The 14512-nt window shown below is 37.6% G+C and overlaps 1 protein-coding gene across 3 annotated transcripts in view; it reads left to right on the top strand.

Annotated features, from left to right (window-relative positions):
- The window catches only part of PARD3B (par-3 family cell polarity regulator beta), a 1914565-nt gene that overhangs the window by 1420721 nt on the left and 479332 nt on the right, over positions 1 to 14512 (top strand). For 2 of the 3 annotated variants that reach the window (XM_053698659.1, XM_053698658.1), the window contains exon 20: positions 8916 to 9203. In XM_053698659.1, the coding sequence (XP_053554634.1) occupies positions 8916 to 9203 (288 nt within the window). Of the gene's footprint in view, positions 1 to 8915; positions 9204 to 12430; positions 13296 to 14512 lie in introns of those variants that run through there. The other variant, XM_053698660.1, reaches the window with a different exon arrangement.

The following is a 14512-nucleotide window of genomic DNA, read 5'->3' as shown; positions in this document are numbered from 1 at the left end:
TGTTGAATCTTCTCCTCAATAGGCATGACACATTTGAAAGATCGGAACAGATAGAATAAATTAATGACTAATAAATTAGAACATTTTTACAGCATGGGTAAAACCAAACTAAATAAACTATACAAATTAAATTGCAAACATAGTAGAAAATAAAAAAAAGGAAATAACAACTTTGTGTAGGTTGCCTACATATTCTAAGAACATATGGTGGAAAAACATAAAAAATAGGAAAATTTGCGGGGCATCTAAATGCGCTACGTGCCACTGTGCATAGTTATCATTAATGAGTGAAACCTGAGTAGGTGTGTCTTCTTCTTGAGTTCAAGTATAATTGGGGCTGGCAGGTCTCTATAACTTGCGGTAATATCAGTAAGGGCTATCAAGCGAAAAGCGCTATAGATGAAATCATTTTCTCATATAATCATTAATGGTTGCTTAGTTAATACCTGTTCTTTGTGACCCTTGTTGAAGCTCACCTAACGTGGACATAAAACTGCAAAGCCTTCCATAAAAGGGACAGCCATATAGGCCTATCTGAGTTGCTGTCAGGGGGATAGGGGTGTATATTAAACATGTAAAGAGTGCACAAAACCCAAAATCATACATTTATAACCACAATGGCAACAGATATACAGTAATACTTATCAACATCTTGGTAGAGGTGTCAGCCTCCTGCGATAGGCCCTCCAGAGTGTAAGAGTCCTGAGGCATAACAAGAAGGTCTGTATCAGATACAAAATTCCTCATGCCCCATCAAAAGGGAACTTGTGGGATCAAAGTTCAGGTTTTCTGCTTCTTGTTAGCTGAAACTGTTGTCCACTTTTGCCTCTGGGGTTGACCTGTTGTTGTCGCCATTTGGTGCCCTTTTGCTACAGCGGACTCCGAAGGGAATAGAGGGGGGTCCAGTCGGAGATATTTACAGATTTCTGGTGTATCTGCAGCTTCTTTAATGGTGAATACTTTGTTATCATGATGAATGTGTAGGGCAAACGGGAATCCCCATCTGTAGCTGATCTGGTTCTTTCGGATGAGAGATGTGAGGGGTCGCAGGGTCCATCTTTTTGCAGAGTTTTCACACATAAATCTTGATATATATATATATATATATATCATCCTCACAATCACGTCCCTTGGGGGAGCATCCCCCTTGGACCTTGCTCTCAGTGCTCGATGTGCTCTCTCAATAGGATACATATTATCCCCTGTAGTATCTGTGATAATAAAGAACAATCTAATCAAGTAGCTCTCCAGGTCTGTGTTGGTGATTGATTCGGGGATACCCTTCAGCCTAAGGTTGCACCTCTTCTGACGTTGAAGTTTCAGTATCCTCTAGGGATGCCACCCTGAACCCTAGGTCCGTGATGTCTTGCTTGATGCTTTCCAAACTGTTGGTTACTGTGCTCTGAAGGGTGTCAAACTTCTCCCAGAGCTCTTCAAAGTTTGCAGCAATGTCCTGCTTAGAAACAAGGAGTTGCAAGTCAGCTTTAGTAGCTGGGGTTAGATCATTAATGGCCGTGATAGTTTTGATCATCTTCCATTGAGAGATTATTAGCGTCCGCCATCTTGTCACCTTTGTTGGATTTAAAAAATATATTAAGTTATGTGTGTTTGCTCGACGTGGGCAGCTTATTCTGTCTCCTGACCGACATCTCCGCTGAATACAGTATTGGATATTCAAGCGTGATAGGAGCAATTGCAGGGTACAGATCGGGAATAACAAAATATACCACAATAGTGTCTCTGAGAGGTATTTACCGCCACCCGGAATATGCTTAACAAAAGTCAGGTTTTAGGGCTCCAAATATTTCAAGTTGAGGAGGTACAGGTGATCCCTTTGTGTGGGTCTAATGCTGTCTGCAATGCTCTTTTTTGTTTCAGGGAAAAGGATTGTGGGCTTCCAATTCTAACTGAGCTGCTGGAACAGCCATGTAGGTGTACTAGGCCTCAATCTCCCAATCTCCACTATGATGGGGATGCCCTCATTCTTAGCATGTCCTGGGGGCTCCATTATAAAAGGCCCTTGATTTTCTTAATTGTACAGGAAAGTTTCCTCCAACGTCTTGGTAATGATGAGCCCCTGGAGATGGGTGTTAACTCTCCATATAAACCCGTATAAAGTGTGATAGGCAGTGAGTATATATGGCGGGGTATAACGTTCCCTTACACCTTCGTTCCCACCGTGTTTTGATCCATTTGGGTGTCATACAAGCGCTTACCCAGTGCCTTGTGTCTCTGTGGCAATACCCCTCCGTTTCCTCGGGTCTTATCTGTTAGCTCCGGAACAGGCCCATAGGCTCTGCGCGCTGCGGATATAGTATAGGTAGCTGCGGCCTCATTTCAAGATGGCGGATTGCCAAGCCTCACTCCAAATCTTTTGTGCTGCTACCCTTGTTAGAGCGAAGTTCCGTTCATTGCTGTCTGGCCTCCTGAGATGTTGCTAGGTCTATCTGGCTACTTTTGGTCCCAATTTTGTGCTTGTGTATGAGTAAAAAGCACCATTCTAGTGCACAGTGACACAGAGCTCCAGGTTCACACAGCCTTCTCCATGCGGCTCCAAACTCTGACCCGTAATTGTCCTTTTAAAGAGTACTCCTAGGTGAGCTCAGGAGCGTGCACGTGTCTTTTGTCATTTGGCAGCAGTGTTTGCACCAATGTTTTTAACAATGTTATAGATAGTTGCAAATATTGATACCATAAACTGCTGAAGACACAAGTACGCTCCTAAACTCCTATCAGCCTATCTAACTTTACTCTTCAAACAAAGGGATACCAAGTGAACAAAGCAAATTTAGAAGTAAGTGATAAAGTTTTTAAATATTATTATTATTATCAAGTATTTGTATACATATAGGCGGTATACAAGGTAACATTTATAGGGGGTCAAATGGGTAGAGGTCTCTGCCGAGAGTTGCACTGTTGTAATCAGCTCTTATGCTGGTGATCTACAAACAGCTGGGCTCATAGGCTTACATGCTAAGGGGTTCAAGGGGATAGCAGTGGAGTTAGGAAAGGTTAGTGTAGGTTGTATGCATCCCTGAATAGTACAGTCCTTAGGGAGCACTTGAAGCTTTCATAACTAGGGGAGAGTCTTGTGGAGCAAGGCAGAGAGTTCCACAAGATGGGAGCCAGTCTGGAGAAGTCCTGTAAACGGGAGTGTGAGGAGGTAACAAGAGAGGAGGAGAGTAGGAGATTGTGGGCAGAGCAAAGGGGTCGGGAGGGAAAGTATCTGGAGACAAGGTCTGAGATGTAGGGGGGAGCAGTGCAGTTGAGGGCTTTGTATGTCAGCATGAGATTTGCTGAGAGGTTCCGCAGATGAAGAGCGATGTGTAAGGAAGGTGAGCCTGGCAGAGGCATTCATTATCGATTGTAAAGGAGCTAGGCGACAGCTAGGGAGACCAGAGAGGATGGAGTTGCAGTAATCGAGGCGGGAAAGGATGAGAGAGTGGATTTGAATCTTAGTTGTGTCTTGTGAAAGAAAATGTCTAATTTTAGAGATGGTTTTAAGGTGAAAGCGGCAGGCTTTAGCCAAGGACTGAATGTGAGGAGTGAAAGAAATATCTGAGTCAAGTGTGACCCCAAGACATTGAGCATGTTGGGTAGGGGTAATGATGGAGTTATCGACAGTTATAGAGAAGTTGGGGGTGGAGATTTTTAAAACGGGGAAAATAAGGAGCTCAGTTTTGGAGAGATGTAGCTTAAGGTAGTGAGAGGACATCCAAGGTAAGGTATGAGAAAGACAGTGACACGGGTTTGAAAGGAAGAATATAGGTCTGGTGCAGAGAGGCAGATTTGGGTGTCATCGGCATACAAATTATATTGAAACCCATGGGAGTTTATTAAGGAACCTAAAGATGATGAGTAGCTTGAGAAGAGAAGGGGACCAAGGACAGAGCCTTGCGGTACCTCAACAGAAAGTGGTAACGGGGCAGAGGATGCTCCAGAGAAGACTACACTAAAGGTACTGTTAGACAGATAGGAAGAGAAATATTGTATGTTCTGTCTGAAGTATGAACATTTAAGTTTGTCTTTACTGTCCTTTTAAGATTTGAAACCTATGTATGGCTAAAATACAGAATGCTCATTCATGATTTCAATTAAGTATTTGGGTGGATAAAAAAATTGATTATAATATCATAGGGAACCATTAAGTGCACAAATCTTATAATTGTTTTTGTTTGCCTTTTGTAAAGATTTCTGAAAGCCCCTGTGAAACTCCATTGAATGTGAAATGGTTGTGTTGTGTAGTTTTTATGTGTTTTACCTGATTTTCCAATTATATATGTACATGTAATTTGACGAAGTTTACTGGTTCAAGCAGTGGCTCCTCTAATGGAATTAAAATCACCTAAAGAATAAATAATCCCCAAGCTTGCTTTCTATGGCCTAGATTTGGAGTTTTGTCGGTAACGACCCGAAAAACTAACGCCGGCTTTTTTCTGGCCGCACCATAAAAATAACTCTGGTATCGAGAGTCCACATAAAGGCTGCGTTAGGCTCCAAAAAAGGAGCGTAGAGCATTTTTAACGCAGCTTCAACTCTCGATACCAGAGTTGCTTACGGACGCGGCCAGCCTCAAAAACGTGCTCGTGCACGATTCCCCCATAGGAAACAATGGGGCTGTTTGAGCTGAAAAAAAACCAAACACCTGCAAAAAAGCCGCGTTCAGCTCCTAACGCAGCCCCATTGTTTGCTATGCGGTAACCCTTCCTACGTCTGCACTTAACACTCTAACATGTACCCCGAGTCTAAACACCCCTAACCTTACACTTATTAACCCCTAATATGCCGCCCCCGCTATCGCTGACCCCTGCATATTATTATTAACCCCTAATCTGCCGCTCCGTAAACCGCCGCTACTTACATTATCCCTATGTACCCCTAATCTGCTGCCCCTAACACCGCCGACCCCTATATTATATTTATTAACCCCTAATCTGCCCCCCACAACGTCGCCTCCACCTGCCTACACTTATTAACCCCTAATCTGCCGACCGGACCTGAGCGCTACTATAATAAAGTTATTAACCCCTAACCCGCCTCACTAACCCTATCATAAATAGTATTAACCCCTAATCTGCCCTCCCTAACATCGCCGACACCTAACTTCAATTATTAACCCCTAATCTGCCGACCGAATCTCGCCGCTATTCTAATAAATGTATTAACCCCTAAAGCTAAGTCTAACCCTAATACTAACACCCCCCTAAGTTAAATATAATTTAAATCTAACGAAATTAATTAACTCTTATTAAATAAATTATTCCTATTTAAAGCTAAATACTTACCTGTAAAATAAATCCTAATATAGCTACAATATAAATTATAATTATATTAGAGCTATTTTAGGATTTATATTTATTTTACAGGTAACTTTGTATTTATTTTAACCAGGTACAATAGCTATTAAATAGTTAAGAACTATTTAATAGCTAAAATAGTTAAAATAATTACAAATTTACCTGTAAAAGAAATCCTAACCTAAGTTACAAATAAACCTAACACTAGACTATCAATAAATTAATTAAATAAACTACCTACAATTACCTACAATTAACCTAACACTACACTATCAATAAATTAATTAAATACAATTGCTACAAATAAATACAATTAAATAAACTAGCTAAAGTACAAAAAATAAAAAAGAACTAAGTTACAAAAAATAAAAAAATATTTACAAACATAAGAAAAATATTACAAAAATTTTAAACTAATTACACCTACTCTAAGCCCCCTAATAAAATAACAAAGCCCCCCAAAATAAAAAAATGCCCTACCCTATTCTAAATTACTAAAGTTCAAAGCTCTTTTACCTTACCAGCCCCGAACAGGGCCCTTTGTGGGGCATGCCCCAAGAAATTCAGCTCTTTTGCCTGTAAAAAAAAACATACAATACCCCCCCAACATTACAACCCACCACCCACATACCCCTAATCTAACCCAAACCCCCCTTAAATAAACCTAACACTAAGCCCCTGCAGATCATCCTACCTTGTCTTCACCATACCATGTTCACCGATCGGTCCAGAAGAGCTCCTCCGATGTCCTGATCCAAGCCCAAGCGGGGGGCTGAAGAGGTCCATGATCCGGCTGAAGTCTTCATCCAAGCGGGCCAGAAGAGGTCTTCCATCCGATTGAAGTCTTCATCCAAGCGGCATCCATCCGAAGCGAAGTGGCAGCATCCTGAAGACCTCCACCGCGGAACATCCATCCTGGCCGACGACTGAACGACGAATGACGGTTCCTTTAAATGACGTCACCCAAGATGGCGTCCCTCGAATTCCGATTGGCTGATAGGATTCTATCAGCCAATCGGAATTAAGGTAGGAATATTCTGATTGGCTGATGGAATCAGCCAATCAGAATCAAGTTCAATCCGATTGGCTGATCCGATCAGCCAATCAGATTGAGCTCGCATTCTATTGGCTGTTCCGATCAGCCAATAGAATGCGAGCTCAATCTGATTGGCTGATTGGATCAGCCAATCGGATTGAACTTGATTCTGATTGGCTGATTCCATCAGCCAATCAGAATATTCCTACCTTAATTCCGATTGGCTGATAGAATCCTATCAGCCAATCGGAATTCGAGGGACGCCATCTTGGGTGACGTCATTTAAAGGAACCGTCATTCGTCGTTCAGTCGTCGGCCAGGATGGATGTTCCGCGGTGGAGGTCTTCAGGATGCTGCCACTTCGCTCCGGATGGATGCCGCTTGGATGAAGACTTCAATCGGATGGAAGACCTCTTCTGGCCCGCTTGGATGAAGACTTCAGCCGGATCATGGACCTCTTCAGCCCCCCGCTTGGGCTTGGATCAGGACATCGGAGGAGCTCTTCTGGACCGATCGGTGAACCTGGTATGGTGAAGACAAGGTAGGATGATCTGCAGGGGCTTAGTGTTAGGTTTATTTAAGGGGGGTTTGGGTTAGATTAGGGGTATGTGGGTGGTGGGTTGTAATGTTGGGGGGGGGTATTGTATGTTTTTTTTTACAGGCAAAAGAGCTGAATTTCTTGGGGCATGCCCCACAAAGGGCCCTGTTCAGGGCTGGTAAGGTAAAAGAGCTTTGAACTTTAGTAATTTAGAATAGGGTAGGGCATTTTTTTATTTTGGGGGGCTTTGTTATTTTATTAGGGGGCTTAGAGTAGGTGTAATTAGTTTAAAATTTTTGTAATATTTTTCTTATGTTTGTAAATATTTTTTTATTTTTTGTAACTTAGTTCTTTTTTATTTTTTGTACTTTAGCTAGTTTATTTAATTGTATTTATTTGTAGCAATTGTATTTAATTAATTTATTGATAGTGTAGTGTTAGGTTAATTGTAGGTAATTGTAGGTAGTTTATTTAATTAATTTATTGATAGTCTAGTGTTAGGTTTATTTGTAACTTAGGTTAGGATTTCTTTTACAGGTAAATTTGTAATTATTTTAACTATTTTAGCTATTAAATAGTTCTTAACTATTTAATAGCTATTGTACCTGGTTAAAATAAATACAAAGTTACCTGTAAAATAAATATAAATCCTAAAATAGCTCTAATATAATTATAATTTATATTGTAGCTATATTAGGATTTATTTTACAGGTAAGTATTTAGCTTTAAATAGGAATAATTTATTTAATAAGAGTTAATTAATTTCGTTAGATTTAACTTATATTTAACTTAGGGGGGTGTTAGTATTAGGGTTAGACTTAGCTTTAGGGGTTAATACATTTATTAGAATAGCAGCGAGATTCGGTCGGCAGATTAGGGGTTAATAATTGAAGTTAGGTGTCGGCGATGTTAGGGAGGGCAGATTAGGGGTTAATACTATTTATGATAGGGTTAGTGAGGCGGGTTAGGGGTTAATAACTTTATTATAGTAGCGCTCAGGTCCGGTCGGCAGATTAGGGGTTAATAAGTGTAGGCAGGTGGAGGCGACGTTGTGGGGGGCAGATTAGGGGTTAATAAATATAATATAGGGGTCGGCGGTGTTAGGGGCAGCAGATTAGGGGTACATAAGGATAACGTAGGTGGCGGTCGGCAGATTAGGGGTTAAAAATTTTTTTTCGAGTGTCGGCGATGTGGGGGGACCTCGGTTTAGGGGTACATAGGTAGTTTATGGGTGTTAGTGTACTTTAGAGCACAGTAGTTAAGAGCTTTATAAACCGGCGTTAGCCCAGAAAGCTCTTAACTACTGACTTTTTTCCTGCGGCTGGAGTTTTGTCGTTAGATGTCTAACGCTCACTTCAGAAACGACTCTAAATACCGGAGTTAGAGAAATCCCATTGAAAAGATAGGATACGCAATTGACGTAAGGGGATCTGCGGTATGGAAAAGTCGCGGCTGAAAAGTGAGCGTTAGACCCTATTTTGAGTGACTCCAAATACCGGCGGTAGCCTAAAACCAGCGTTAGGAGCCTCTAACGCTGGTTTTCACGGCTAACGCCAAACTCTAAATCTAGGCCTATGTTTCCATATATTTCTCATGCATTTTAATTTAGTCCTGTATCAGTTTAGAATTAATGTGTTGAATATTTCTTTTTGTTTAACCCTTGTTGTAACAATTTGAATTCCCTTCCATCAACCTGCAGATGGATCACCTGTAGTATTCCCATCTGTATCCTCTCACAGTTACAACTAAGACATATTAACAACTTGTTGGGGAATAAAAATTAGACACATCTGCATAATGTGTTACTCTAATGATTTTTTTTTCTAACACATCATATGTCAGCTTGTATGAGCAAACTGTGCTTACGAGGAGGTTTAGCATAAGGCTTATAGATCACCCTTTTAAAAAGTTATTTCAGAATAGTAAAAAAAATATATATTTTAAACACAAATTCAAAATTATCCACAAGTCTCTCCCTTATACTGTTTATTCTCTGTCTAAATAATTTTCTTCAAGTATACTTCTGTTTATTTATTTTCTTTAGAATTAACGCCAAGCATTATGAACTAAGGGAAAAGCAGACAAAAGGTTTATTTGACTATAGCGCAAGTGCTGATATGGAGGATGATGATATGGATCCAAATTACGCCAGAGTAAACCATTTTAAAGAGCCCCCTCCTCACCATCCAGTCCACCGACCACTAACTCCTGGGATGTCTGGGACTCTTAGCTACCAACGAGAAACCCAAATTCCGACATCAGAGTCCGTCTTGGTCCAAGAACTATATGCTAAGATAAACAAGAAGCCACAGGCACAAGATGCAGTTGACAGGTAAAATCCACAACCTCATTTTTTTTCTTTTTGACAGTGACGGCATGATGCTCATTAAATGAAGTTGTATGAAAAATTGTATGTGATTACAGTTTACTCTTCTTTTCCCTGCTGTGAGGTATCATGCCGTTTCAATTAGGCCGGGGAAAGATAGCGTGACTGTGGAATTTGCATGTTGGATCTAAGCTTTGCTTCACAAGGCAGATTACCCTTCTTTCCAATAACTGAGCAAGGCCGAAGCAGCAGCATTTAATCCATGTGGCCATTTAAAGATGGGTTAATGATTTTGGGAAGCAGACAGAAAATACCAAAACCCAAGGAGTCAGTGATGCAGACATAACAAACTGGCCCCCTGCAGAGATACTTTCTGGTAGCATATATAAATATATTTAAGAAATGTTGTTACAAAAAAGAGATTAACTTAAAGGTACAGTAAACACCTAAAATCATTTTTATATTCTGCTGTTTTGCAAGAAACTAACATACTGTTTTATTTTTTAATACCTTGTATCCTTGTTTTCTGCAATTGTTTTTAAAGAGCCAAACTTCATCCACTACTTATTATTTGGTGGAACAGATTTGGGCTAGTAGTCCGTCATAATCATTATGATAGCCAAATATCCATTGTTTTGCAGTCATTATCTTATCTCTTAAGCCAATTGGGGAGTGAAAAGTGTCAATGTTATGCATGTAAAGCTTGCCAAGTGCTCTATCAGTTCTCAGAATTGGAAAACTTTATTTTCACACTTAAATTACAGGAAAAGGAGGCAAAATAAATAATTTTTTACTACACATAATTTAATATTTCATATCAAAATCTCAAAGTGTTTACTGTCCCTTTAAAGGGATCCTAATGCCTTTCTGGCTTCTGTGACAGCAAATTATATTGGTGTATTTTGGTGTATTTTGTCTGCTTTAGAATAAGTTTGTTTTCATTACAAGCCTTTAAACAGTAACAGTGTGACAAAGTCATTAACTTTATTTGTTGCTAGTTGATTATATGCAGCTGATTCCAAACTATATTGATATTAAAGTGACAGTAAAGTAAAAAATAAACTTAAATTGAATGGATTGAAATGTTAAACCACTTTCCAATTTGCTTCTATTATCAATTTTCTTCATTCTCTATTTTGTTAAAGAGTAATCCTAGGTGAGCTCAGGAGCGTGCACGTGTCTTTAGTCATCTGGCAGCAGTGTTTGCAACATTGTTTATACCAACATTATACATAGTTACAAACACTGCTGCCATAGTCTATTAAAGACAGTACTAAGCTCCTATCAGCCTACCTAGGTTTAGTCTTCAACAAAGAATACCGAGAGAATAAAGCAAATTTGATGATAGAAGTAAATTGGAAATGAGTTTAAAATTGCATCGAAATCAAAAAAGTTTAATTATGAATTTACTGTCCCTTTAATATAGGTTGCTTTTACTTCATGGTTCAAAAAAAATGCTGTGATTGAAATGTTAACATTTTTGCAATCAGCAACTGGAAATCTCTGTCCTATGCTGTCTTGGTAATTGCCATGTAATGCTGCTTGTTGAGAATAAGTACACAAATATCTAGATTAATTTATTATAGTATATAATTGTGCTGATTAATGGGTTGCACTAATAGAAACAGTAATGAATGCTTAAAATGCTGTTTCAAGACCTATTATGTTCTATGGGTTAATTACTGGCACAGAGATGATACTGCATTAAGTTTAGGAAATTGTATATGATTCTATAACTGTGTTTATGTCCATAAAATCTATTGCATGTTAAACCCTAATCATTCAAGATGTTTGTTATTCAATGATGATTTTTCAGAATGGCATAATTCTGCCATTGGGATGCTATCTTCTTTTTAGGTCATGTATCTTTAAATTGTTAAAACCAATCCTGCCATCTACCACTCCTTGCTTCTATATATTAATTTGCTTTTAGAGGTCTATGTATACAGCACTCCGAAGCTGCACATAGGGGATAAGAGCAGTTTAAACAATTGTGCTCTACAGACTCTCTAAATGCCAAACAAAGCTTCATTTAGGTGTTAGAGCTGCTATGATGATGATGATTAAGTCTTATCTTTCACTGTTACATTTTTTGCATTTGTGTCATTGGCTCACTTTAAGAAGAAAACATGTTGTTAGTTTATTCTTCAGATAACTGGTTGCATGTTTCATATGATCAATAAAAACAATTGTAAGTAAATATTTATATTATCTCTTGTCAGTATACTATATTAAAGGGACAGTTTACTCCCAGTGGGATATAGCAGAGATAAGGTAATAAAATGTTAATTTCCCATTGTTCTCTCCAAGTACTGGTGATTGGTTTATGAACAGATATAAGATAAAGAAGCAGGTATATGTACACAATGTGATATAGTAATGAGATCTGATTATACCTACAAGCTCAACCCATTTTATTAGATTGTGGCTTCAAAACAGAAAATCAGAGCTTTAATATACACAAATAAACCTCAAAAAGCTCATTTTCATACATTTTTTACCCCGCACATGGTAAAAAAAGCAATTGTAAACACATTAAGGGAAAAATTATTTTACAGTATACTGTCCCTTTAAAGGGCATATCAGAATGTGTCCTCTTTTTTTTCCCCAAATCACCCTTTCTTCTTCTTTTATATAACTCATATTTTGAAAATGTAGCTCAATCTCAATTTTAAATTTCTGCTTAGCGTTTTACCTGTATAGAGTAAGGCTTCTGTAAGTGCTGCTATGTATATATTATAGACTTCCATGGTACTTTTTCATACTATAGTAGCTTAGCTAAAGAAGAAAGGTGAATGATTCAGATAAACACATAAAAAAAAAGAAAAAGGATGAATAAATACATTAAATATTGCCACACTATTTAAACTTATGTACATTTATGTCTTTTCAAAAGTTTTTTAAGCCATGCACGCTATGTAATAAGCTAGACATATATATACGCTATATAATAAACTAGACTAGATGTATGTATGTATGTATGTATATATATATATATATATATATATATATATATATATATATATATATATATATATATATATTAAAATTAAGACTCATCATGCTATACATAGACCTCTTCATATTCATATTATGCAATTCACAAGCTGTCTTTGCAATAATTTATGTATATAATACCAATATATTATGTTTTGTTTGTTCTTTTTTTTTCAATATATATATATATATATATATATATAACATTCCCTTATTAATGTATATGTCTTACCTAGGAAAGTACAGTTTGCTGTCATCTGAAATTGAAAAGAAAAGATAAATGGAAGAGCAATACCACTGAACTTCTTATCAAGTCATGTAGGGGATTACTGAGAGATAACCTGCCTCTGTACACACATACACAGGGATTAACCACATACATTACAGAATTACTCTTAGGAAACTAACTTTCGCGGACATATAAATCACCCAAAAAGTTTCTCCTTGTAGGCAGCAATTATGTTTCTTTTCTGGCCAAGTACCTTTAAATTTTCCATCATCATAATTTGTGATGTAATGTTTGGACATTTTTCCAACTGACGTTGCCTGTTGCGTGCACTCTGTTCATGTTGTGGATTACGACCAGCAAATAGACTGCATGTTGCAAAAGCCCAGATGCCACATTTCAGGGTTGGAACCCCAGCGGCACCAGTATCATTTGAGGCAGTTAATGATAGACATTAGACCGGACATTTTAGTCTACTGCTCTGGAGTTTTAAAAGTGATAGAGATGTCTATTTGACTTATTGATAAAATTGTTCAGTATATAGTGTCCTGCAATAGTTGATATCAGTTTTATGTCTATAGTTTACTTATGTGGGACTCTCTAAAATAAAATCTGTGTGAGAGGTTTAAGATGCTCAGGGTTTGGCAGATGAAATAACAGTCTAACAGGCTTAAGAATGCCATTGCTTTTTTTTTAAAGCCTAAAGTATTATTTTTCGACAGCCTCTGTTTTCTTTGCAAATAAGCTATCCATCATTTACTATTTTTGCCTGCTTGAATTATTATTTTTTTTACTAACAAAAATAGGCATTAAGGTACATATTTATAATGAAGGGAAGCAAACAATGCTATTTTCTGATGTATGAATTTTTTTATGATAACTTTTGTTTACTACTACTACTATTAATAATAATGATAATAATAATAATAATATGTAATCAGATCAATTATCTCCATGACACAAAGCTATTTATACTTAAGCCTTTATAATAATTTAAGGTATTGTTGAAAATGATTACATTTTGTGAAATTTAAAAAAATGGCTTCACATACTTCATTAAATTCTGTTACAGGTACTTTATAAAGTGATTTTTATTTCAGCCGTATTTCTTCTGTTTATAATAATACACCTTGTCTGACTACAGCGTAAGATACCAAAAACAGCACTTGTAATATGATAAAACTCAATATAAAACAAAGAGCTGGATGTAGAGTGAAATGCACATGTATATGTGTGTGTGTATATATATATATGTATATATATACTGTATATATATATATATATATGTGTGTGTGTGTGTGTATATATACATAAGCATAAGCTTGCTGATCTTTACACTTTCATTTTCTATTAGTGTTAACCTACTGTAGTTAAAGGGACACCAATGTAAAAATGATCTTTTCATGATTATGATGGATCATGCAGTTTTAAGAGACTTTCCAGATTACTTTCTTTCATGTAATTAACAAGAGTCCATGAGCTAGTGACGTATGGGATATACATTCCTACCAGGAGGGGCAAAGTTTCCCAAACCTTAAAATGCCTATAAATACACCCCTCACCACACCCACAAATCAGTTTTACAAACTTTGCCTCCAAGGGAGGTGGTGAAGTAAGTTTGTGCTAGATTCTACGTTGATATGCGCTCCGCAGCAAGTTGGAGCCCGGTTTTCCTCTCAGCGTGCAGTGAATGTCAGAGGGATGTGAGGAGAGTATTGCCTATTGAATGCAGTGATCTCCTTCTACGGGGTCTATTTCATAAGGTTCTCTGTTATCGGTCGTAGAGATTCATCTCTTACCTCCCTTTTCAGATCGACGATATACTCTTATATTTACCATTTCCTCTACTGATTCTCGTTTCAGTACTGGTTTGGCTTTCTACAAACATGTAGATGAGTGTCCTGGGGTAAGTAAGTCTTATTTTCTGTGACACTCTAAGCTATGGTTGGGCACTTTATTTATAAAGTTCTAAATATATGTATTCAAACATTTATTTGCCTTGACTCAGAATGTTCAACTTTCCTTATTTCAGACAGTCAGTTTCATATTTGGGATTATGCTTTAAATTATCATATTTTGTCTTACCTCAAAA

Source organism: Bombina bombina, chromosome 1, assembly GCF_027579735.1.
Source record: "Bombina bombina isolate aBomBom1 chromosome 1, aBomBom1.pri, whole genome shotgun sequence".
NCBI lineage: Eukaryota > Metazoa > Chordata > Amphibia > Anura > Bombinatoridae > Bombina > Bombina bombina.
Note: the sequence above shows the minus strand (reverse complement) of the source record. Positions and strands in the feature narration are given on the sequence as shown.